The sequence below is a fragment of the Rhopalosiphum padi genome, chromosome 1 (assembly GCF_020882245.1).
Source record: "Rhopalosiphum padi isolate XX-2018 chromosome 1, ASM2088224v1, whole genome shotgun sequence".
NCBI classification, from domain to species: Eukaryota; Metazoa; Arthropoda; class Insecta; order Hemiptera; family Aphididae; genus Rhopalosiphum; species Rhopalosiphum padi.
Genome location: NC_083597.1, coordinates 55,453,968 through 55,478,098, shown reverse-complemented (window position 1 = coordinate 55,478,098; position 24,131 = coordinate 55,453,968). Strand labels below are relative to the sequence as shown.

The 24,131-nt window shown below is 27.9% G+C and overlaps 1 protein-coding gene across 3 annotated transcripts in view; it reads left to right on the top strand.

Moving 5' to 3' along the window:
* The window catches only part of LOC132917474 (neurobeachin), a 225,672-nt gene that overhangs the window by 143,392 nt on the left and 58,149 nt on the right, over positions 1–24,131 (top strand). For all 3 annotated transcript variants that reach the window (XM_060978226.1, XM_060978225.1, XM_060978224.1), the window contains 22 exons: positions 568–676; positions 3,256–3,337; positions 3,435–3,586; positions 3,651–3,815; positions 3,905–4,081; positions 4,141–5,605; positions 6,167–6,247; positions 6,341–6,551; positions 6,617–6,770; positions 6,834–7,148; positions 7,201–7,299; positions 7,367–7,532; positions 7,677–7,832; positions 8,712–8,794; positions 9,669–9,849; positions 10,506–10,802; positions 11,389–11,515; positions 11,584–11,692; positions 11,765–11,943; positions 12,024–12,171; positions 12,239–12,371; positions 12,625–12,761. In XM_060978226.1, the coding sequence (XP_060834209.1) occupies positions 568–676; positions 3,256–3,337; positions 3,435–3,586; positions 3,651–3,815; positions 3,905–4,081; positions 4,141–5,605; positions 6,167–6,247; positions 6,341–6,551; positions 6,617–6,770; positions 6,834–7,148; positions 7,201–7,299; positions 7,367–7,532; positions 7,677–7,832; positions 8,712–8,794; positions 9,669–9,849; positions 10,506–10,802; positions 11,389–11,515; positions 11,584–11,692; positions 11,765–11,943; positions 12,024–12,171; positions 12,239–12,371; positions 12,625–12,761 (4,726 nt within the window). The remainder of the gene's footprint in view (positions 1–567; positions 677–3,255; positions 3,338–3,434; positions 3,587–3,650; positions 3,816–3,904; positions 4,082–4,140; positions 5,606–6,166; positions 6,248–6,340; positions 6,552–6,616; positions 6,771–6,833; positions 7,149–7,200; positions 7,300–7,366; positions 7,533–7,676; positions 7,833–8,711; positions 8,795–9,668; positions 9,850–10,505; positions 10,803–11,388; positions 11,516–11,583; positions 11,693–11,764; positions 11,944–12,023; positions 12,172–12,238; positions 12,372–12,624; positions 12,762–24,131) is intronic.

Sequence of the window (24,131 nt, the reverse complement as noted above, 5' to 3'; positions counted from 1 at the left end):
TTTAGTTTTTAAAACCTATATCTATATCTCTTTCAATCAATCAAGTTGTAGTTTTTAGTTTCATAAAAATACAATTTTCTTGATTAAAACATTAAATTTACATTTTATAAATATGATCATTATTCAATATTATTTATTATCAGTTTAAAGTGCACATAGTTTGTGAAAAAAAATATTAGCTGAAAGTTGATAAATGTCTAACATAACCTATACATTGAAAAATAGAAAAATTTACTAATATATAGATATACCTTTTCTATAAGTAATTCAAAATATGTTGGTAAAAAGCCAAGTAATATGAAAATCCATAGTGAATGAATTACAATAAAAATGAGATGAGCCATTTTTAAAAAAATTATATCTTATTTCATATTTGATATATTATGAAGATTTTAAATACTTTGTACTTGAATTCAATGGTTTTTTTTTTTTTTTATACAACAATTTTACAGTATTATTTTATTATTTTTCTTTGAAAATATAAAAGAATTCAGCAAAGACTTATTTATTTAAAAATAAACTTATTTTTTGATTAATAATAATAATAATATTGTTTTATTATTTTAGAAGGAAATATGATGTGATGAGTCCTTATAATTTATATACTCTTCTGTCAGAACGTTTAATGTTAAATGAAGAAACTATTACACTACCCACTTATAATGTTCTTTATGAGGTTAGTATGAGCTAAATTTTTATTTATTTTACATGATTGTACTATTTATTTATAAAACTATTATAAAATTTGTCTGGTTTATGAATTATGGACATGTTTACTTATGTGATCATTTTGATTCCAAACTAGTAAGGTTTAAATAAATGTTGATAATTTATGATAATGAAGTAGATGTAAAATTACATAAATACTTTTTTTTACCTACTCAATTGCCATAGTTGTAAAGTTTTTATTGCTTAGAATAAATTTCTCTACTATATTCCCTAGTGAATTATATTTGTCATCTCACTTTATAAGTTTTATATGATTTTGAAAATTATATAATAAAAATACTGCTCTGGTCTACTGTTCGAGTATCAGACCCTAGGGAATATTTCCATAAGTTTAGTAATGGATCAATATTTTTTACCATTTTTTTTTTTAACTGATTTTATAATATATACAATTGATTTAATTATTAAAATACAAATATACACCAAAAATTTGAATACTTCATATAGGTGGTTAAATTAAGATAAATATTAGTAATACAGTGAAACTAGTAGTGAATATAGTAGATAGCCATGGGGAATTAAGAAATGCCCACTTTAGGGAGTTTTCAACTATTGAGAAAACCTTTGCATAATAGTGGACAATTTTTCGAGGAATTACAAAATGTCTATTATAGGAAAGTGCAAATACAAAAAAAATACAAAGTACATACACATTCAAATTGGTATTATTTATTATTGTTTACTGTATAGTAATATATTAATTGTTTATTATAATATGATTTATATTAATTTTAATTTTAGATTCTGAACGGAGTGATGAATGTATTGATTATACAATGATGTGTGTTTTTTTTTTTATTTACTTTTTTTTTTTGTGTCTGTCATCACTTTTTAGAGTAGTAATAATGCTTCGATTTTTGACTTAAGCCCCTCTTTGAAAAGGAAAATTCATCTAGTTGGTATTTTGAGGGGTCAAAAGTAAAAACGGGAATTTTTACGCATAACCACTTTTCGACAAAATCAATTTTTGATTTTACTATAACTCAAAAATGAATCGTTGTAAATACTTGAAATTTTCACCAAATATTTATATTATAGATATCTATTTACAATTAAATTTTCAAAATATTTTGACCTTTTTTTAAGCTACTTATAGACAATTCAAATTTTCGACTTTTTTAAGTTTTTTTCTTCTTAAAATGCCGATAAAAAAAAATTTACTATCCAAAAAATCTTTAAAATTTAATACAAGGTTTATTATAAGTTGTACTTATCGTAGTAAAAAAAATCAAAAATCGTTAGTCACAATTTTTATTCATAAGCATTTAAAGTTTAAATGTTTACGAAATATATCAAAACCGCAAAAATCATTGACTGACAAAATGATCTCCGTTCAGAATCGTTTTTCGTATACAATGATACTTGTCATTGCATTCAAATTTAACACATCCATTATAGTGATCACTGACCAGTGACTTACTCTCCATCTCTACTATACAGCAGAGCGATACCCACTTGCCCACTTTTTTATTTATTATATATGTGTATGTATTAAAAAGTGGGTATAAAAATGTTAAATGTTTAAATTGTAAAATTAAAAAAATCTGCTATATTTTTTAGTATAATTTTTCTCTGCTCTTCATAGTTCACAGTGGATTTACAAATTGAGTACCATTAATCTTATTATTTATTTTTTGATTTTTATTTATCATATAGACAAATAGTAAAACCATTAGGATAAGATGAAATGTAAAGTGAAATTTACTTATAAAAGATAAATATAGTAATTTTATTACTTAAACATTGTCGATATATACATATATTGTGTCCATTTATGAGAGGTAATGTTTAATTATGATACTGGTTTTTAGTATCTACTTCCACTATTAAGTGGTTATGTACATGCATTTTTACCAAGGAATTAAAAAATATCCACTATTAAGAGATGTCCATTAATAGAGGTTTCACTATAATATTGATATGGATAAAACTACACTTTATAGAATTATTTAAGAATTATTTAATTTTTATTTTCATACAATTTAGGTATCAACTTTAACCGAGCAATAGTTAATCCGTTTTAAATGTCTATATATGTATATATAGTATTTGTAACATTAATTTATCTATAAAAATTAAAACATTTAATTAACATTTTAAAAATTGTATTTATTAAATACAACTTTGATACTATACAAATAAAGTTGTGTAATTTATTTTGTTTATGATCTAGCTTCATGTTCTTTAATAAAGTGCAATGTTATGTGTACCTATGTTATTATTATCATATTTTTATTGTAAAAGTACAGTATAAATAAGATAAAAATAAATAGTATGTAATATAAATACATTTAATATTGTATTTAACTGAAATACAATATAGTTAATTTCTTTTAATAAATTGATTAATGACTTAATATAGAGCAAGGGTTTATAATTTGACATTAAACCTAATTACTGTTTTAAATTAGTAAATAAAAATATATTCATTAACAAAACAGTTCAGTCATTCAAAACATTATGATATTATAATGTATTATAAGTCAACTTTATATATTATGTTATTTATTTATTTTATTCATTTAGATATTAACAGAACGGATTAGTCAACAAATACTTTATACCAGGCATCCAGAACCTGATAGTAATTGCAGATTAGAAAATCCTAGTAAGTTTTTTTTTTAAACACATGGACTTAATAATGAATTATTCTCTTTACATTCTTCATTAATGAAATAATACAATGTTTATAATGTTTATTTTAGTGATTCTCAAGGTAGTAGCTACTCTAATTCGTCAAGCAAAACCATCCGAGCAATTATTGGAAGTAAAAAAACTGTTTTTATCTGACATGACAATACTTTGTAGTAATAATCGTGAGAATAGACGTACAGTATTGCAAATGTCTGTTTGGCAAGTAAGTTACTGAAATCAGAATATTTCAATTGAATGTAATTAAATCAATGTCATGTTTATATAAGGAATGGCTGATAGCAATGGCATATATTCATCCAAGAACGTGTGAAGAGCAAAAAGTGTCCGATATGGTCTATAATTTATTCACTATGTTACTTCATCATGCTATCAAACATGAATATGGTGGTTGGCGAGTGTGGGTCGACACTTTGGCAATAGTACATTCAAAGGTAGTTTTGATATTTGATGTTTTTTTATAATTGTATCAAAACTAAAAAAATTCAAAACCATTAACTAAAATATAATATTATAATTACAGGTATCCTTTGAAGAGTTTAAACTTCAGTTTGCTTTAATGTATGAACACTATGAGCGCCAACGTAGTGACAACATTACAGACCCACGTCTACGTCAGCAGCGTCCAATTAGTACTATATCTGGTTGGGAAAACCAACCTCCTGCACCTCCCATAAATCATTCTCCATCTGAAACTCCAGTATGCTTAATTATTTATTTTAATTATTTTAATTTTAATTTTTCAATTTTTTATTCCAGGAATCTACTATTAGTACACCTGTGAAAGATGCTTCAGCACTTACAGAATGCAAAGAAAAAGATGAACAAGAATTTCCAACAAATTCTGAAAATGCATCAAGAGAAAGTGAAATTGAAGATCAAGAATCGTTGATTTTAAGTGACACCACAAAAAAAGAAACTTTTATAAATAGCGAGAAAGAGAGTAATGCATTAAGAACCCAAACTCAGAGTAATGAATTAAGCTCCTCAATAGAAATTGTAAAAACAAGTGAAGAAATATTAAAAGAAATTGAAAATAAATTTGATGATGTGTCCAAAGAAAATGAAAATAAAGATTTAGAATCACTTAAAGAAACAACAATTGATGAATCAGTACCTACTATAGAGAGCAAACAAGATGTTTTAGATTTGAATAAAAATAATGAAATCAATATTATTGAACAAGTTAATGATGTAATTACATCAAAAGTAGTTGAAAATGAAAACATAAAATTAATTATTCCAGACGAAATTAAAATAGTTGATGCTGCTGCCAAAAATACTGTTCAACTAGATAATTCTTCAACAGAAAAATATTTACAAGTGAATGGTGAAGTTTTACAAGTTGATCATGATAGCCTTGAACATAATTTTGAGGACATAATTGAAAACCACGTAGTATCTAATGGTGATGACATAGTATCAAAAGATATTAAATTACAAAATAGGTTAAATGCTCTCCTAAGTGAAGATCTCAAAGATAATATTACCAAAAAAGAAAATATTGATACTCCAATAATGATTGATTCAGGATCCAATGAAAGTGTTAAAGAAAAAATGAATGGCAATGTTCTAAATCAAGACAGTATTAGTAATAGCAGTGATAGTGAAACAATTGTAAATTCAGAATGTTTACAGCATGAAGTTAATGTAAATGGTATAGAAAATAATAGTGAACAAAATGTTGTTGCTCAACCAATATCTGTGATAACAGTTCAGACATGCGACACTGTTGATAGTGATTGCTCAGAGGCATATTTAACACCAAATGAACTTAATGATACACCAAAAAAAAAATTGGAAAAAATCAATTTGAATGTAAATGATCATATCAGCATTATTAATGATGATGTTATGTCTCAATTAAATCCGTCCATAGAATCCAATAATGAAATGGAAATTATAAAACAACAAATAGAAGAGGGAAATGTTGAAAAATTAGAAGAAAATATTAGTACTACAGCAGATAATGTTAACAAAGTAGAAGAAAATGTTAATAAATTAGAAGAAAAAATAAATAATATTGAAGAAATTATTGATAAAATAGAAGAAAATGTTGTTAACACAAATGAAACTAACCATACCATAGATGAAAATATAAATAAAGTAATGGAACATGTTAATATAATAGAAGAAGACAAAATTAATTTAGAAAATGATAAAACTATTGAAAACTCTAATAAAACCGAGAATGAGTATACAGAAGACGAGAGCAACAAATCAGGTATAATTATGATAGTTGTTCATCAATAGTATTTATAAGGTATTGAAAAACTAGTACTAAAAAAAATTATGTTTATTATCCAAATATCTTGGCTTCTTAGCTTTCATCTGATAGGTTGCTAACTAAATGTTTAAAAATTAAATACCTAATCTAACATGTTATTTATCCCAGTCTTTCAATTATTATTTATATATTTATTAATTAATTATGTTTACAAATACAGTCTAGGTAATTAGATGATTTATATATACATTTTTTTTCAAAAGAATCTTGTTATTAACTTCCAAGTTGTTGTTGTACTATGTATTTGTATTTAGAAAACTAATTTGATTTTTACAATTTAAAAACAAATATATATATATATTGTAACACTATAATTAATAATTAAAAAAAAGAAAGTTTTTTACTGGGTCTTATTGAAAAATAATATGGCGGCGGTCAAATTAGTATCCACAACAGATATTTATATAATATCTATAGTTTACTGTAGAATTATTGAATTAAATAATATTATACACTAATACATTAAAATTATAATAGTTATGTATTTTTAAATTTTAGAAAATGTAGAAACTGAATCTATACCAATGACTGATAATGTTACGGAAATTATTATGGAAAATAAGTGTCTAGAAACATCAGGTAATAATATAATTTAATTGTAATAGCATTAATAATAATTTAAAACACTTGTGGTCTGGTATAAGCATAATTTTAACATTATTTTAATTTTAGAATCTACTTCGGAAAATGGAGTTGAAGACAAAAAAAATATAAAGACTGAGAAAAAACCAGTAGCTCCAAATATAGATACAAGACCAATGTTTAATCCAGGCCCATCCAGACCTCCTTTTAGAATTCCAGAATTCAAATGGTCTTATATTCATCAAAGATTACTATCTGATGTACTGTATTCACTTGAATCTAACATTCAAGTTTGGAGAGGGTAACAAATTATTTTATTGAAACCATTTTAACCTATAATTCCTTAAATGTATTTATTATTTATAGCCATTCAACCAAATCTGTTTTGGACTTTGTTAATGGAGCTGAGAATGCAATTTTTGTTGTCAATACTGTACATTTGATCTCACAGTTGTCGGATAACTTGATCATAGCTTGCGGTGGACTATTACCATTACTTGCATCCGCCACATCGCCTAATGTAAAGGAAAATATTTAATCTTATGTTTGAGATGACATTTTATTAATTCTATAACAATTTCAGAGTGAGTTAGATATTATGGAACCTACTCAAGGAATGACAGTCGAAGTTGCCGCGTCTTTACTACAAAGATTAGTCAACATGGCTGATGTTTTAGTATTTGCTAGTTCTCTGAATTTCTCTGAACTAGAAACGGAAAAGAATATGTCAAGTGGTGGAATACTACGACAATGTCTGCGATTAGTTTGCACAAATGCTGTGCGTAACTGTTTAGAATGCAAAGAACGTAGTCGCCTGTTGGTCTTACCTTCACAACCGAGTAATCCTAAACAGTTACATTTGCAGTCACTTATCCGAGCTGGTCAATCATCACCTAAGGTAATTATTATTATAGTGCAATTACTGAGATTTTAATATGTTAATGTTTTAGAGTTTAATTGATGGCTCCACAAATCCTATACGTGATCCAGAAAAACTATTACAAGAAATGGATATTAATCGTTTGCGTGCAGTTATCTATAGAGATGTGGTAAACGTTTCTATTATATTTAATGATACAGTTTATGGAACATTTTTTGTTTTATCCTTGAAATTAGGAAGAAACTAAGCAAGCGCAGTTTCTATCATTGGCTATTGTTTATTTTGTGTCTGTGCTGATGGTATCCAAGTATAGAGACATATTGGAACCACCAACATCATTATTACAAATACATGGGAACGCTCAACCAAACAATAATCCAACCCGATCAGAAAGTCCGCCAAGTAATATATTTACCCAATAATAATTCATAATATTAATTTTACTTCGTTACCTTTCACACACCATTAAGAATAGTTTAGTGGCACTTAAATGTTGTGTCCCATTGATTTGAATTGGAATTTTAATTGAATTCTTATTGTGCCCAGATTGTCATGGTACAAGACCGTTGTTTCCTCAATGGTCCCATCATGTATATCCTCAATTCCTACCTCCGTCTCACTCAATAGATCCACAAATGCCCCATAACTTCGGCCACCGCAACATTATGTCACATTACGCTGCGCCCTCGTTAGGACAACAAGGTCAGATTATGTTCTACCAAATGTTTTTTTTTTTTTTTATATATCCTTGTCCAATTTTTGATTTGGCCTTAGATAGCACTGTGTTATGCTTGTAAATGAAAAAAAAAATTAAATAGAAAGCTCCACGCTCAACTTTTTTATTTATTTTTAGTGTAGCTAGTATTTATCTTCATTCATTAATATTTGGCTCACTGCCCCGCAGTTAAATTTTTATTGGTGCCTAAAATATTGTTATTTATTTAAAATGTTCCCAATATGTATAGAATTGTATATATTTATTAATATTAATTACAGAATTTGATAAGACTGATTCAACCTTTATAATATATAAATTTAGTATGTGTCCGTTGTATACCTAATCTCTATATGCATTGTACTATTGAAAATGTACTGACAAAAAAATAATGTGTTTATATTTTATTTTATACTTAACATTGTTCAAACATGTTAATAAAAATAAATAATAGTTAATATTTAATAATAAAAAACTGCATATTAACTACTCTTTTATTATCTATAAGCATATCAAATATATTCATATTAATTTCTATGCTCAGTTCATTGACTTTATTTTTTATATCATAATGGGTTTTAATAAACTAATATTTTCAATTTTATTGATTATTCAATACAATTCATAATACAATATTTATGTTACATATTTATTTAACTACTAGTTGTGTTTGACATGCATGGAATCAATTTACATTTTTACAGTAGGGTAGTATGCGTGTTTAATTTCCAAAATGTCCAATTAATTAAAAAAATTCAGTTCGTTTGGTTTGTTTAACTGGCATTAGAAATAGATGGCATGTCAATTAAAATGTCTATGAAAATTTACATTATTATTATGAATAGCATACAAATTTGTTTCAGCAGACGAGGAAGACTATAATATGATGATGACATCAATGGACAATTTAAATCATACTTCACAAGTGCCAACTATACCGTGCAACAAGGTAAATTAGTTTTTATTACAATTTTTCATTGGCATTCATTAACAATATTACATTTATATGGTATTAATTATAAGAGAATACCCTCTTACATTTATAGTACCTATTTAATAAGTTTTATTTGAAAAATGTAGTACAATATACGAGTCATTGAATTTGAAACATTACATCTATTATGAATGTTATTTATATTTCAAAAAATGTATAATAGGTACTTATTTTTGTTGATTTTGCTTACTGTAATTTATTAATTCTCAACGCCAATACATTTGTGGTTGATAAGATGTTATTTTCCATGAAATTAAATGCTATAATTATTTACAATATTTAAAAAAGTACGTACATGTTTACTTAGGGGCTGTATTTTGTGTTAGTACTTATTGGTTATAAATTATAAAGTTTATCAATTGCGTCTAAATTGTCGTCAAGAATGTGGAATATTGTTCTATTGTGTTGTTTTATGTTCATTTGTGTAGCAACTGCTCAGAGTACCACCAGTATCATCGTTCAACAATTATAATTTACGCTATCGCCGTAAAGTCTTAAATAACAAATCTATATTGGCTCCAAAAAAGGTACTGGCTTAGAGTGCCAATCCATAAAACACCGTTTTTTGTAACACAAAAATTAGGTTTTAATATGCACAAAAGCAATGATTGAAAAATTATGCATTATACATATTATTATAGGTACTTAACACTGTTGATTAAAACGTGTTGTTTATATTTTAGTTTGTTTAGCGCACAAATGCTTATGTTTATTTTGTTTAACTGGTCATCCAGGTCTTCGGTATAATACAATTGTACTGTTTGAAAATTTAAAAAAAAATGTATAAACATATAATAACTAAGAATCATACTTTTTAATGCTTATTTAGAGTACATGCTCTGAAGAATTAGCATCTACAAGCTCAGCAGCATGTAGTGATGCTGAAAGCAATGATACTGATGTCAAAGCAAGCACCATAGCATCTGCTCATAATGAAGAAGCTTGGACCGATGTAAATCTTAATGAGGACTCTCAGTCTAACAATGAAGATGATGGAAGAATACATAGAGGTTAGATAGAATATTATTAATTTATAATTTATAAACTATTATATTATATTTATTAAATTTACAAATACATTAAAATAATAGTGAGAACTACTGAACTAATCAAAATATAATTTAATTTAGATTTTTTTTTCAAAGATATTGCAGACAGCTAAGAACAGTTAGGTTTTTTATAAACTACTTATTATTTATCATACTACAATTATAAATATTTAATTTCATGAAAACTAACAGAATTGTATTTAAAAGTCAACATGTATAAGCTTCTTTTTAAATTGTCAATAAATAAAGGTTGGTACTTCACTAAATAAATGTAATACAGTTTACATATAATTATTTTGTTTTTAACTTTATTGTTCCAAAAAAAATATATTACCTACCGAATTTTAATAAAAAATTGTATTGCTTACAATTAATAATGAAATACAAAAAAAAAAAAATACTATATAATAATTCAAAATAACATTTTATAATTATTGTACTGTTATAAATAATAAGTAGTTTCTAAAAGGCTTAATTTCTATGTATATGTACGTTTTAAGTTACCCACACACTAAAAATATTATCACAGATAATATTAAGTGACTAACATGGGTACCTATAGCTATATCATCTAATACTTACACGGTTAACAGTTTTGTTTCTGTATTTGTTCGCAGATATACGTGGTGATAAACCTCTCAGTGAAATATCTGTAGTAAATGTCCCGACATCAGTCACACAAAACGTGAACATGCAAAATCCTGGACATAGCGTTGAGGACTTTGGATTAAAAAATGTCAACCTGCCTCATCAAACGCATTTGCCCAACAGAGAGGCGTCTCTTACACACAAATTGGAAGCAGCACTGGGTTCCGTTTGCCCACTTTTACGAGAAATAATGGTTGATTTTGCTCCGTTTTTGTCGAAGACCCTTGTTGGTTCCCATGGTCAAGAGTTGCTCATGGAAGGCAAAGGTAATTACATTGAAGTTCGATATTTATTCGAATAATTATCTAAAATCTAGAATCTAGATAATATTTTGCCCAACCATGCGTTGAACTCGGTTTACTTCTATTTATAATAATATAATAAAATAAATACATCGATAAAGTAGATTTGTATAGGTAGTTATAAGCAGAACCAAAATCTATCGCTTTAATATATAATAAATACAATATGTAGAATGTAGATACTAGATATATTAAATTATGTTTAGGTTTATATCATAATATATTAATATATACATTTATAATTTGTGTATAATTTATCAAGAGCGTAAAGAATATTTAAATAATTCCATTATAATTTTCATAGTAAAATATACTACACGCATGTACTTTAAAAATATAACATTTTCAATATATCAATAATATAAATCGTGTTTATTAATTATTTTAAAACTGAATAATATTGATTGTTAGAAATATTATAATGTAATTACGTAATGATTCAATTTTAATAAATCAGCCATTAACTGAATAAAACCAATAAAAATTTGTATTTCAAAAATAATAATATGCAATAAATACAATTAATATATTAATATATACTTAATTATAGGATTGACGACATTTAAAAACAGTCAGTCTGTCGTTGAACTAGTAATGTTGTTGTGCTCTCAAGAATGGCAAAATTCGTTGCAAAAACACGCGGGTCTTGCTTTTATCGAACTCATTAACGAAGGACGGTAAGTTAATTATTAGGGTTTATTTATTTTGCGAGTCTCAGTAATTTAATATAGCTTATAATTATTAGATTATTGTCACATGCCATGAAAGATCATATCGTCCGCGTAGCCAATGAAGCCGAATTCATATTGAATAGAATGAGAGCTGATGACGTGTTGAAACACGCTGATTTTGAAGTTCGTATCTATAATATTTATTTATATGTTGCTCGTGGAGTAAATAATTTATTTTATTTTCTGTATTTTTAGGCTCACTGTGCTCAAACAACGCTGGAACGCCGCGAAGAAGAAAAAATGTGTGATCATCTGATAACGGCTGCGAGACGTCGCGACAGCGTAGTGGCAAGTCGCATTCTGGACAAAATCTGTAACATATTGTCCAACAAGCATGGTGCTTGGGGTTATCTTCATGAGAACATTCCCATAAGGTACCTATTTTATAGTAGTTATTCGTCAAAGTTAAATTATTGTTATTCATACCGGTCTGCATTCTGCATTGATCATTTAGAATGTCTCAGTTTTGGAAATTGGACGTATGGGAGGACGACGCAAGACGACGCAAACGATTTGTGCCCAATCCACGAGGAACAACTCATCCAGAAGCAACGTTAAAGGCTGCATTAGAACACGGTGCACCGCAAGACGCTATACTACAGGTTTGCAAATATATTATTTAGATTTTTTTCGGTTCAATTAACGTCCTCGTATTCGTTATTATTTCAGGCCAGAGAAGAAGTTTTTCACGCTCAACTGGTGGCTATGAGCACTCAAAGCGGTCCGGGTAGTCAGTCCTCAGACTTACTCGATGATTCAGAACTAATGACTGACGACAGAGAACTAGACGCCGACCTTGTTGGTAAGTGGACATCATCATTTAGCAAATTTACGGTGAAATTTGATTAATATTACACACAAACCTATAATAAATACCTAACCTATAAGACATATAACTCGTGTTTTATTGTTACTGCTATCTATATTCCCTATATATGTACCTATATTTATTTTTTTAATTAAAGAATATATGTATACAATTATAATATATGTATTGGAATATTTATTTTTTTTTGTATTGCTGTTGAGAAAGCGTCATTTTTTGTTTCGTGTAGGCCCAGTAAATATCAGCACAAGAGCGTCGTTAATATCGGCTGGTGTTGTTGCACCTGGTATTGTATCCATAACATCTGCAGAGTTGTACTTTGAAGTCGACGAAGATGATCCTGAATTCAAAAAATTAGATCCCGAGGTAAGTGTTTGATTCTAAACGTATTGGCTTATTTACTCATGTTTACTGTATAGGTAAATTTATTTGCATTCAAACAGTTCGTATACAGAGTTTAGATATACTGTATAACGAAATATATGAAAATATATATGTATCATTACGATGTATTTAGGTCCATAAACATATGCAGTTAAATGCTTTGTTGCATTATCCCTTAAAAATCATGCACTGTAATTGAAATTATAAAACACTTGACAGAACTGTTTATGTTACACAAGTTAAAATCTAGTGGATTAATATGGTTATGATAATTTAAACAATCGTTTAGGCAAATTTATATGATATCGGTTATTTCGCCCGCATTACGATGACGAATAATAATATACACATTATACATACACACAGTATGTTAATTTCATAAGTATTGATATGTCTATAAAGTACTGTATAAAATATATTCAAAGAATGAAAAGTACATTGAATATAAATCAAGTCTTATTGTCCTTGGCTTTGATACAAATAAATGCTTTACCTACACCAATTTCTGATGTAAATTGATCTTTGCAAAACTATAATAAATCAATGGCATGCACGTAGAAGAATTTTTTTCAGTGATCATTGTTGTATGAATCGTATTGAATGTCCCATCATTCATTATGCTTGCTAATATATTATGTCATAGAGGACTTAATGAAAATAAAAATGTATTCTTATATTTAAAACATTTTATTACACACCTGTTCAGCAACTATGTTATACAAATTACTTATCTAATTGTACAGTTTTACAGTTTCTATTTGTACAACTTCCAGTGGTATTTAATGATGGTTGCATAAAATGTTTTAAAATTTATATCATCAACACCAGTATAATATGCGAGTAACTCGGTCCCCATAAAAAAAATGCATCCATGTTAAATTTAGTTGCCCAATGCGCGTGAATAAATATTATTTTTGGTTTTCTGATTTTGTATTTAAATTATATTTTCGACTTTAAATAGTTATCCCGTATGGCGTTGCCCGTGCAATTTTTTTGACCTATTAAAAACAGCATTTTTTTAAAACAATTATCTTTCATTCAAGTGCCAAGCTAAACATTTTAAGTATTTTTTAAAGTTTCTATCAATTTTCTAATAATTCTTTGTAAATCATATTATTCGTTTTGTGATCAGAGACAGATTGATGTATAAATTGTTTTCTGAGCTTACACGGGAGCAAGCAACATAGTAGCTATCCTCATGCACTTCGTTTCCCATTGAAATTACGCCTCTTATGTGGATTGTATGTACCAATCTCGTATGCAGGGGGAGTTTAGGTGTTCAATCTCCCTCCCAGAATTGTTTAAAGTGGAATCATTTTGTATCATTAAAATAATAATAAAATAATGTATTTTTAATTCATGTATTATAAATATTTCCCCCCCCCCCTCGAAAATTGATCCTGAATATGTGTAGGTACTATATGTGCGTAATCGCATATTATTTAAAAATTGTATAACTTAATTGTTAATTATTTTATAGAACCAGAAATTGGCTTAAAACCTCCACCCGAATAGACACACGTGTTTCATCGTTGTATCTTGATTTTAGTGCACCTATTAGTTTATTGAAAAATTGATAATTTTTTTAAAATTAACTGAACAAATTTAAGTTAATACAATATTGACAATTCTTCTATATTAAGCTTGACTAACAAAAAGATTAGCGTAGTGGTTATATACTATATATACCTACTTGATTACTTGAATTTAATCAATTCGTGGCTATAGATTAGAAATAGATTATGGTATTTTTTACATCTTTACTTCCTGCGTTAAACTATAAAAAAATAATTGATATTACTTGAATGTGATTTCTAACTAAAAAACTAAAACACTAAAGCCATTTTGAAAAAAATACGATACAACACAATTTACTTACAAAAATGTACATGTACCTATTTATGTATAAAAGTTACCCATAAATTATATTATAATACGCGTGGAATTTTAGAAATCCAAGTTCAGCTACTGTTAAACTATTGCCATGACGAAACCGATTGATCCTACGAATGCTTGTATATATCAGCAGGTACCTATAGTTATAAACGTGAATCACACAGTGGTACCCATAAAACAGCGCGTACGTCAGCCGTATTTAAACGTAATGTTAAACATAAATAATTGACTGACGTAAAATATTGATAGGTTATTGCATATCCGATAGCCATAACTCATCATTGTATTTAATATCGGTGGTCGATCGTCCGATCAGACCGTATAGTCCATACGCAGGAAACATGTATACTTTAGTTCGATGATAAATAGTGAAATTATTGTAATTCGATAGTATATATATGTATATATATATATACTATATAAACGTCTATACCTATAGTAGTATAATAGCGGGGCACTGATGATCAAGAAAAAGGGTCTATACGTCGTCTCGTCGTTATTATCCATATTATGACTTGAGGCCGCCGTCATGTGTCTGTCAAACACTACTGTTTGGACACACGCACGGATTATCATTGAAAAAAATATATTATATTTCGGTAGAATCAATTACGAGACAACCAACAGGCTGAATTATAATAATATGCGTGTCGCTCCTGTGGAGGCTGTCAGACTCGGCAGCCGCGACTTTTCGTGTAAACGAAGAGCATCTATATACTGAAGGCCGTGTCGAAGTTTGTGTAAAATACAGCTGACCGATGAAATCGAGTAGCAGCGAGCGAGAGACGAAAAACATTAAACAGATTACCTAATTAGTTTTACGCCTAGCCTCATTATAGTTTGATGATAGGACGACAACCGTAAACTAAAAGATACCTATTTATGTACAAAAATTAACTTTCGCCGTCGGCTAGCTCTTTAAAGATATATTATATGATATAATTTTATATCTATACATAGCAAGATCGGGATTTTTTTTAAATAGTTTTTTCGATTTTGTTTGATGTATGATATTATGATTTTATTGATTTTTGAAGGAATTTTTTATGAAAACTATTTGATAAATTGCTTATTTATTCAAAATCAAAACAAGTAAAACATATCATATAGCTATAGCTATTTGCATTTTTATAACCGCTCATCGCACTTTTACTATGATTAATAAAGTTTCGGAGATTTTGTAAAAGTATTTTTTCTATTATTATACCGTTGAAATACCATCAATCACAGGTGTGTTTGCAATAATAGTGCAAACTGAGATAAGTTAAGCTGTGACGAATAACGAGTCGGTTTTGTTAAAGATTTATTAAATTCGAAAACGCTATTATATAACAATTAATAATCACGGATAATAAATTTTATTACTTAATCAGATGTCTTTATAATTAGCATCATAAAAAAAATTAATGGTTTTACAAGATTATATTTAATAAAGATTTTCCTCTTAATTAAAGCTCAACAATCCGAAATTTCCACCGTTAAGTTGAAAAATTGCAGATTCGTAGTGTGGTGACTATCGCGGTATATTTAATATTTATTGAAAGATAAAAATATATATTATTTATAAACGAATGTTCGACAAATTATATATAATTGTCATGAAAACAATTCGTGCAATACCAATTATAGCCAAATTAATTGCTTACAATTCTAAGAGAGCATGGATTGTCCCCGTTTGCACGTTTAACCGAAATCAATGTAAAAAACAAAATAGATGATGGATATATGTTTGCATAGTTAATTATTGTAAAGACGTGTGTTTTATTTCTCCCTGAGGTCGTCCAATGCATAATAATATTATCTCTAACATAATATGACAATAAATGTAATAGTGCAGGAAATCCATTGTGAGTAATCGAATTCGTTCACTGTCAGACTATTTATACGCTGACCGTACACATACGAGTGCTATAATGCTATTCTTACTATATAATACAAATCGTTCTTAAATGTATTTACACTAGTCGGGTAAAATTGTTAAATTGCAAGCTATAGGTAATAGGTTTTTTTTAAAATTTGCGATTCACAAATAAATCATTATAATAATAATAATATAGATACATGTAACATGCTTGTATAATAATATAATATGTACCTAAGGGGTGACGGCATGTTATTAATTAACGTGATAATATTTATGATGAAATATTATATGTAGGTTTATAACTACATATTGTATATTCTTTTTTAAATACTAAAGTAGAATAAGCGATACGCTTATAAAATCGGAGAAAGAGTGATATGATAGAGAATAATCAAATATTCGAAGCTGAACGCTGCTGGAGTGTATGACTAAATGGCGCCTCTCGACGGGATACGTGGCGTTTAGTGCTTTGGGGGGGGGCATAGGATTTATTTCCAACAACCTGTTCTCGATTCGGCGACGCTTCTTGATCATCGCTTGTAAAAGTACTTGTATCTATATGATATCGTTAGTTAATTTTTATTTTGTTTTGACAATTAATATTTTTTTATTCAGACATTCGATGATGAGGTAAATCTTGATTGGTTGGTTAGTTGGTTAAGTATATTATTTGTTTTTATACGACTGATCTATTATACTACCAAAAATAATATTTTTTTCAATAAAACATTTTAACTAAAAATATGAATATTTATTTACATGAATAATTATTTTACACATATATAAAAACATATTTCTTTAAACAACAAATGAAGAGTTATTGCTTATAAATTATAAAAAAAAATCTTGCATTGTAGGGTTAATATAAATAATTAGTTGTGTAAATCCTTTAGAATACAAGAATATATTTTATTAATTATCTATAAAATATATAGATATTTAAAAAAAACTAAAACAAAATTAAATAATTCATTTTTACTTAGATATTCACATAAATTATAAGTATGATATATAATCGATATTTTAATTACATTAGGGTGGTCTTTAAATATTACTAACCTACACTATATAGAATTCTATGTAACCTTTATCTGAGTATATTTTATTTATTTTACTATACAAAATAATGTTTATATCATATTTCGGAATTAAAAATCATGTAAATAGTTAGGTTAACTATTTCACCTTGTTTAAATTTAAATAAAATCATAATTTAATTTTAATATTTTATTATAAACCGGGACTAAACGTAACTAACATTTTTATCGCTACAAATGACAGATAATTTCATGAAATAATATTTTGTATAATTTTTGAACACAATAATAATAATAAAAAACGATAATCTGAAAAAAAAATCGTAAGGTTTCATGTTTAGTGTTTACACAACAGATGTATAAATAGTGGCAACAATGTTTGATTTATGACTTACCGGACTACACGCTGTGCAGGGGCATTTTAACTAAATTTTCGGTCATTATTTATTATATTCCAATAAGAAATGGTGGACAAATGAGATGCGTCTGACAGTTGCGCGTTATTGCTCCATTGTAGGACAACTCATTAAAATAATATATACGTACTTTATTTCAATTTGATTATGTATCTACGCATAGTGTGCATATTCTAAATAAATAACAAAACTATAGGTAATCACTATTTTCTACTTTACCTATTGACCATTTTTAAGCTTAAAATTGTTCTAGTGGTCCACACTAATTCACAGTAACATTCAAAGAATAATAAATTAAATAGGAATATAGCTTTTACGAAAAAAAAGTCGAGTCACATTGATTTTATTTTTTGTTCATTACATTTGTTTTACAAACCTGTGTATTTTTATGTGAATTAAACATATTTTTTTGAGTATAAATTATAAATGTTTATAAAGGTATATTTTTATGTATATCTATTTATACGCTTAAATAGCATGTAGTTCATAATAATCTATATACTTACTACTTATCTATAAACTAATATTATGATGCTATTAAGCACGAGTTTGTGTGTTTAAGCACGTTAATTTCAAAATCTACTGGACAAATTTCAATAAAATGTATATCAATATAGATTCTTGGTATTGTTTACAGTAAAAAACTTTTAAAAAAAAGGAAGTGTATAGGTATATTAGTTGAACCATCTATCGTTGTTTGGGATTCTTTTTTTAAATAAAATTAATAATATTTAGTTTATTTTTTGTTATTTAAATGTACAATAAAAAACAATACAATTATATTTATATAGCGTATAGACCCAAAAACTCTGAACCATTTTTCGAAAATATACTATAGTGCTATATTTAATCCACCACATAAACCTATTTCGGTCGAATTATAGTTTTCAAAGGAGGTGTATTCATGCTGATTTTCCAATGAACTATAAGATACTGAAAACCAAGATACACTGATATACCTAATGTTTTATTTTATTTTTAGTCCATTTTTTTCACAGACAAAGTTGTGGTTACAACTGGCGTAATAAAAACGGATATTGATGTATTATTATTATACTTAAGAACTAATGAACTGCCTGGGGTATGGTTGTTTAATATAAATTGTTAATAATATTCATATAAAATAATGATGAAACATATTTATGGGAATATTATGATTTCTTAAATATAATAGGTACTTGAATATATGCATACATAATAACTATATAATATATAAATTAAATGATAATTATTTTAAGTCTATGAATATATTTATCGGTTGATGCTTGTATATTTAATAATGCTTTAATTATACAATGTAATAATAGACTAACATATTCACTGCAGTCTGTGGGCTAAATTTTGTATACGGACAATTAAAAACAAATATTAATAATGAGATTGAAATAAAATCTTATCGAAATTTGTAAATAGTCCGGATTCTAATAATATATGATGGCGTCTTGAGCATCATACCTAAATCAATGTGGTGAACGAATAAATTTAAATTATAATATACCGAAAGAACATGTAACATACCAGAGAGAACCTATATAATATATAAAAAAAAAATACACACACACATACACAGACACGTATACATATAGGAACTCGGTCTGGTTGCGACCGAATCGAATGATGAATGGTTGTGTGTGGCGTCATTAGGAGCCCCGTGTCCAGCGCCCAGGGGCCAGACGTTCAAAAACCATTTATTATTATATTACTGTTATTTTTATTATAATAATAATCAACATTGCGCACACAGTCTTGTGCCATTAAATTATTAACCGGTCAAATAAAAACAAACAAGGCGAGGGCGTAAAACTATCCATTCAGCGGCCCACCATATCATCGTCAGTATACGATCGTAAAAAATACTTACACATAACCTATAGGTAAAAACGTGTGTGTCTGTTCATTTGTTTATAATTTTATGTTGCCTGCTTGCACACCGTCATGCCTATATTATTCGCGAGCTGGCGTCTAATCAACATTCAGCATTTCAGAAACAATTTACAACTCGTGGTCACTGGTCGATGCATCTATGTGTATATAGTTCGGTATATAAACCAATTTAAAGTTACCGTGGGGGGTAAAGTTTTCAAATTAATTTTAAAACCGTAAAAGAAAACTTCAAATTATATGACGTATATGTTTTAATTTTATGAAAAATCTTGTATTTAATTTGAGTTGTTATGAGTTTCAAGATTTACATTCCCTAAATTATGTTTTTCCTCTACAGCTAGGCGTTGATACGATTAAACGACTTCCAAGTAACTTTTTATACCTAATATAAAATTATATATAAATATTTCAATTTTAGACTAATTTTCATAATTGTCCGTAGTAATAACGGTTTGTTTTTGAAATCAACCAACAGTTTTGTTAATTATTATAGTTATCACTTATAATATATTCGATTAGTTTTGATTGTTAATTATGGAAATGCTCATTAGAACTAAGAAAATGCCTCTCTTGTACATTGAATATAAAATGATGATAATAGTGTCGATATCTCATAATAATTGTTATTGTTATGTTCAGTATAACCATTTAAAATGTGGTCTGTAAAGTGTCGTGTATCTATTATCTATAAAATGTAATGTTGTCTTATATAAACGAAATACTGCACCTGTGCGTTGTTTTCATAATATAATGGCATTTATGGTTTAGTTAACTCTTAAACATAGTTTGAATTGCTTTAATAATTTAATCAAATAACCTAACTGAATGAGTGAATACATTTCGTTAACGTTTTTTTCGATGGAATTTGTCTTAAGTATGATTTTTCATTCAACACATTACTGTATCGGATCATCACTCATCAGTAGAATTGAGCTATGTATAATATTATATAAAATTATATAATAATGTTTAAATTGTTGACCAGAAACATAGTGAAAATCCTTAATTATATTTTACGGAGAAGATTAGTAGTAAAAAAACCAAATAAAATGTATAAATTTAAAATTAAAAAAAAAAAGAAAGAAAAACACGTCCACATCGTATCTAATTTAATACCGTACGCATAACGGCCAAATATTTTGAGAGGATCTTGTATCTTAGAATGTCCCTTAGCTCTACAGGAGTTCGTCGATGACCCGACGCGATAATATAGTAGATAAATCTCTGACCTTGTGCCGTATGACTGCCGCCGTGGCTCGTTCTAGCCATTCGCCTGTGAAATTAAACAAACAATCGGACAAGTCCGAAGACTGTTTTTCTAAATCCAAAACCGTATAACGATGGGCGTATATGTTAATATTTCAAATTAATTACGGCATATGTGGTCAAAAACTTAGCGCTGCGGGTAGTTTTATTAAAATACAAAAACACACACACACACATACACACACATATATATGCCTATACGTGTATAGGTATAAATGTTCCGTCAACACAAGCGCCCAGCTATCCATTATTACGTATATGCATATTACGAGACTTCGCCCACCTATCGAGATCCGGAATGATACCTGCGGCCCATACGATTGTTGTCGTTACGTTTTAAAGAAACGATATCGTCTCGTTTCAACAGCTGATACGATTTAATTTATTCATATTATATGATATATGTTTAGTATACTATGTGGCCATGTAATTAAACAACGAGTATTATACCTACACTACTGTATATATTTATATATATTATAACTTGCATAATAACTAGTAATAGATGACATTTATATTGTATATTTAGTAGTTCTTATAAGTTTTACTAATAAAATGTATTAATAACATCTATACAATTTTTAATTTTTGAGCAAGAAAATAATTTAACAAACAACAATAATATTAATAAAAAGATCATTCTGGAATATTGTCTAATAAACTATTATAATCATTCATAAATATAACAATGGTATTATTTGAAAAAAAAAAATGGGATCTGATATTAGATAGTATTTAAGCGATTATAATCTCGATCTTTTTCTAGATCATTATTTATTAACGATAAATAAGCTGACAATAACCGTTTTAATTAAAAATTATAATTATATTATATTATAGGTGTATAATATAGTATATTATATATTTATTTATTCACATTTTGTCTATAAAAAAACTATTTCAATTAACCACTATTTTATGGTCACTGATCATTAAATAAAATAGTATTTAGCTTGAATAATCATGATGATAATAAATAAATATATTTAATAACTTTTTAACAATTTTTATTTAGTATTTGTTGTATACCTATTTTTTTTCACTAAACAACGTATTTTTATTTACTTATAGTAATTATATAGTTTATTCTATCAACTGAACTCTAAAATTTAAAAATTTTAGATTATAGATTTTAGTTTTAATACTACTGTCTTTTTTTTTTTTTTTTTTTTTTTTTATTTTTTTTTTAATTTAGAACTTTCAGCTACAGCTATTATAGTTCGACAATTACAGTATACAATTAAATTAATAATATTAAACATGATAATAATAAATCTGATTAATACAAATAATGATAGACGGTAGAAAATGGTTTCGTATCCAATTAAGATTAAGTAACATAATCACAGAATATTTAATAACAACAGTTTAGATATTTATGATTTCGCGAAGTTTGCAATTAAGGAGATAAGGTATTCTTAGAAAGTAATGTGTTTAATAGAGAGGATAAAAGAGAAATCAATGGAGTAAAGAGGGAATTAAGTTGCGTAATAAATTGGGATATAATATTGGAAATAGGTTCAGAGTTTAAATTATTTGAATTGCCCACAGTTGCTTCTGCATAAGTCCTAGGTACTCCTTTGCGTCGGGTGTGAATGGACGGGGGCTTATCTGAGACTGGCAAGACTCTTGTGAGCACTTTAGTGCGTTTTTTGATAACGGATTGATAAACACGGCATCCTTTGTAGTTGGCCGTGTGAACCTCAGAACAGAGCGCGCATTTGGCTGGACTAGCTCGATCCTTGATACAGTCCTCGGAGCGATGGTCTCCACCGCATTTGACGCATCTAGATTCATGTTGACAGTAGTTATCGGTATGGCCATAGGCTTGACAATTGTGGCACTGTGGTGGACCACGACGGGACAAATGAGGTTTCTCGATTATAACTTTGGTATTAAGTAGCGAAGTAATATTAAAGATATCATTGTTGTTATTCTGACGATTTAAATCAACAAAAAATAATGGGAGACCGCATTTATTTTTATTTTTGACATTAATGACTTGTTTCACCGAATGTCCTTCCTCCGACAAAGCCAGAGAAATTTCCGAACACAGTGTGGAATGGTGGAGATTTCGTATTGCGACTCTGAATGAGCGATTAACGTGAGCTTGAAAGGTATGGAAACTAGAATCAGTATCCTTGAGATGAGTCAAAATAGTATTGTAGTTATATACACCCCTGGGATAAACGATTAGGTATGATTTAGTGGACTTACAGGTAAATGCGTTAGGACCAGTTATCTTTGTTAGTACATTTGTGAAAGCGGAGAAATTTGAGATGTTGGAGATGTAAAACGGTGGAGCCCGTGGCGTGACGTCTTGTACATCGAGCGTTGGCTGCTCGATACTTTGATTTGCAGGACCCGGTTTTTCGTTACAAGCTGATGCACTGTTGGTGGATGTGATAAATACGGTGTCACTAGAATCCTCGGAGTACAGAGCAGCAAACCGATTAGGTGTAACGAATATTTTTGGTTTTTTATCGGCAACTTTTGGAGAAATTGACGAATTAGAAAGATTACGTTTGTTAGGCATAGACGTTTGGAGTGGACCGCCACCGGTGTCGTGGACTTTGTCTGCCATATTATCGGACGGCAAACGCGATAACGGAACTCATAAGCAACTACGTGCGTGCACATTGAGCGTTATAGCCGGACTGACTACTGTCTTATATATCTTTATTCTAATTTTCCTTAATATTCTTGGACAAAAAAAGTGCTATTATAAAAAAAAATAATTTTATTTATTTTTTTTTTTTATTTAAAGATTTAATTTTATTATTTTGGTTATATTATAATATGTAATGTAAATTGAGTAAAATCCCAATATAAATTACTATAAGCTTTTGATCGAATACAACCCCACGCGTTCGTTTAACACGTCACGTAATAATTTATACTATCAATTTTTTTCTCCAATTGATGTATGTAAAAATAAAAGCTGTTTGAATTAAGATTTACCAGTACACGCACGTATTATGTAAAATAA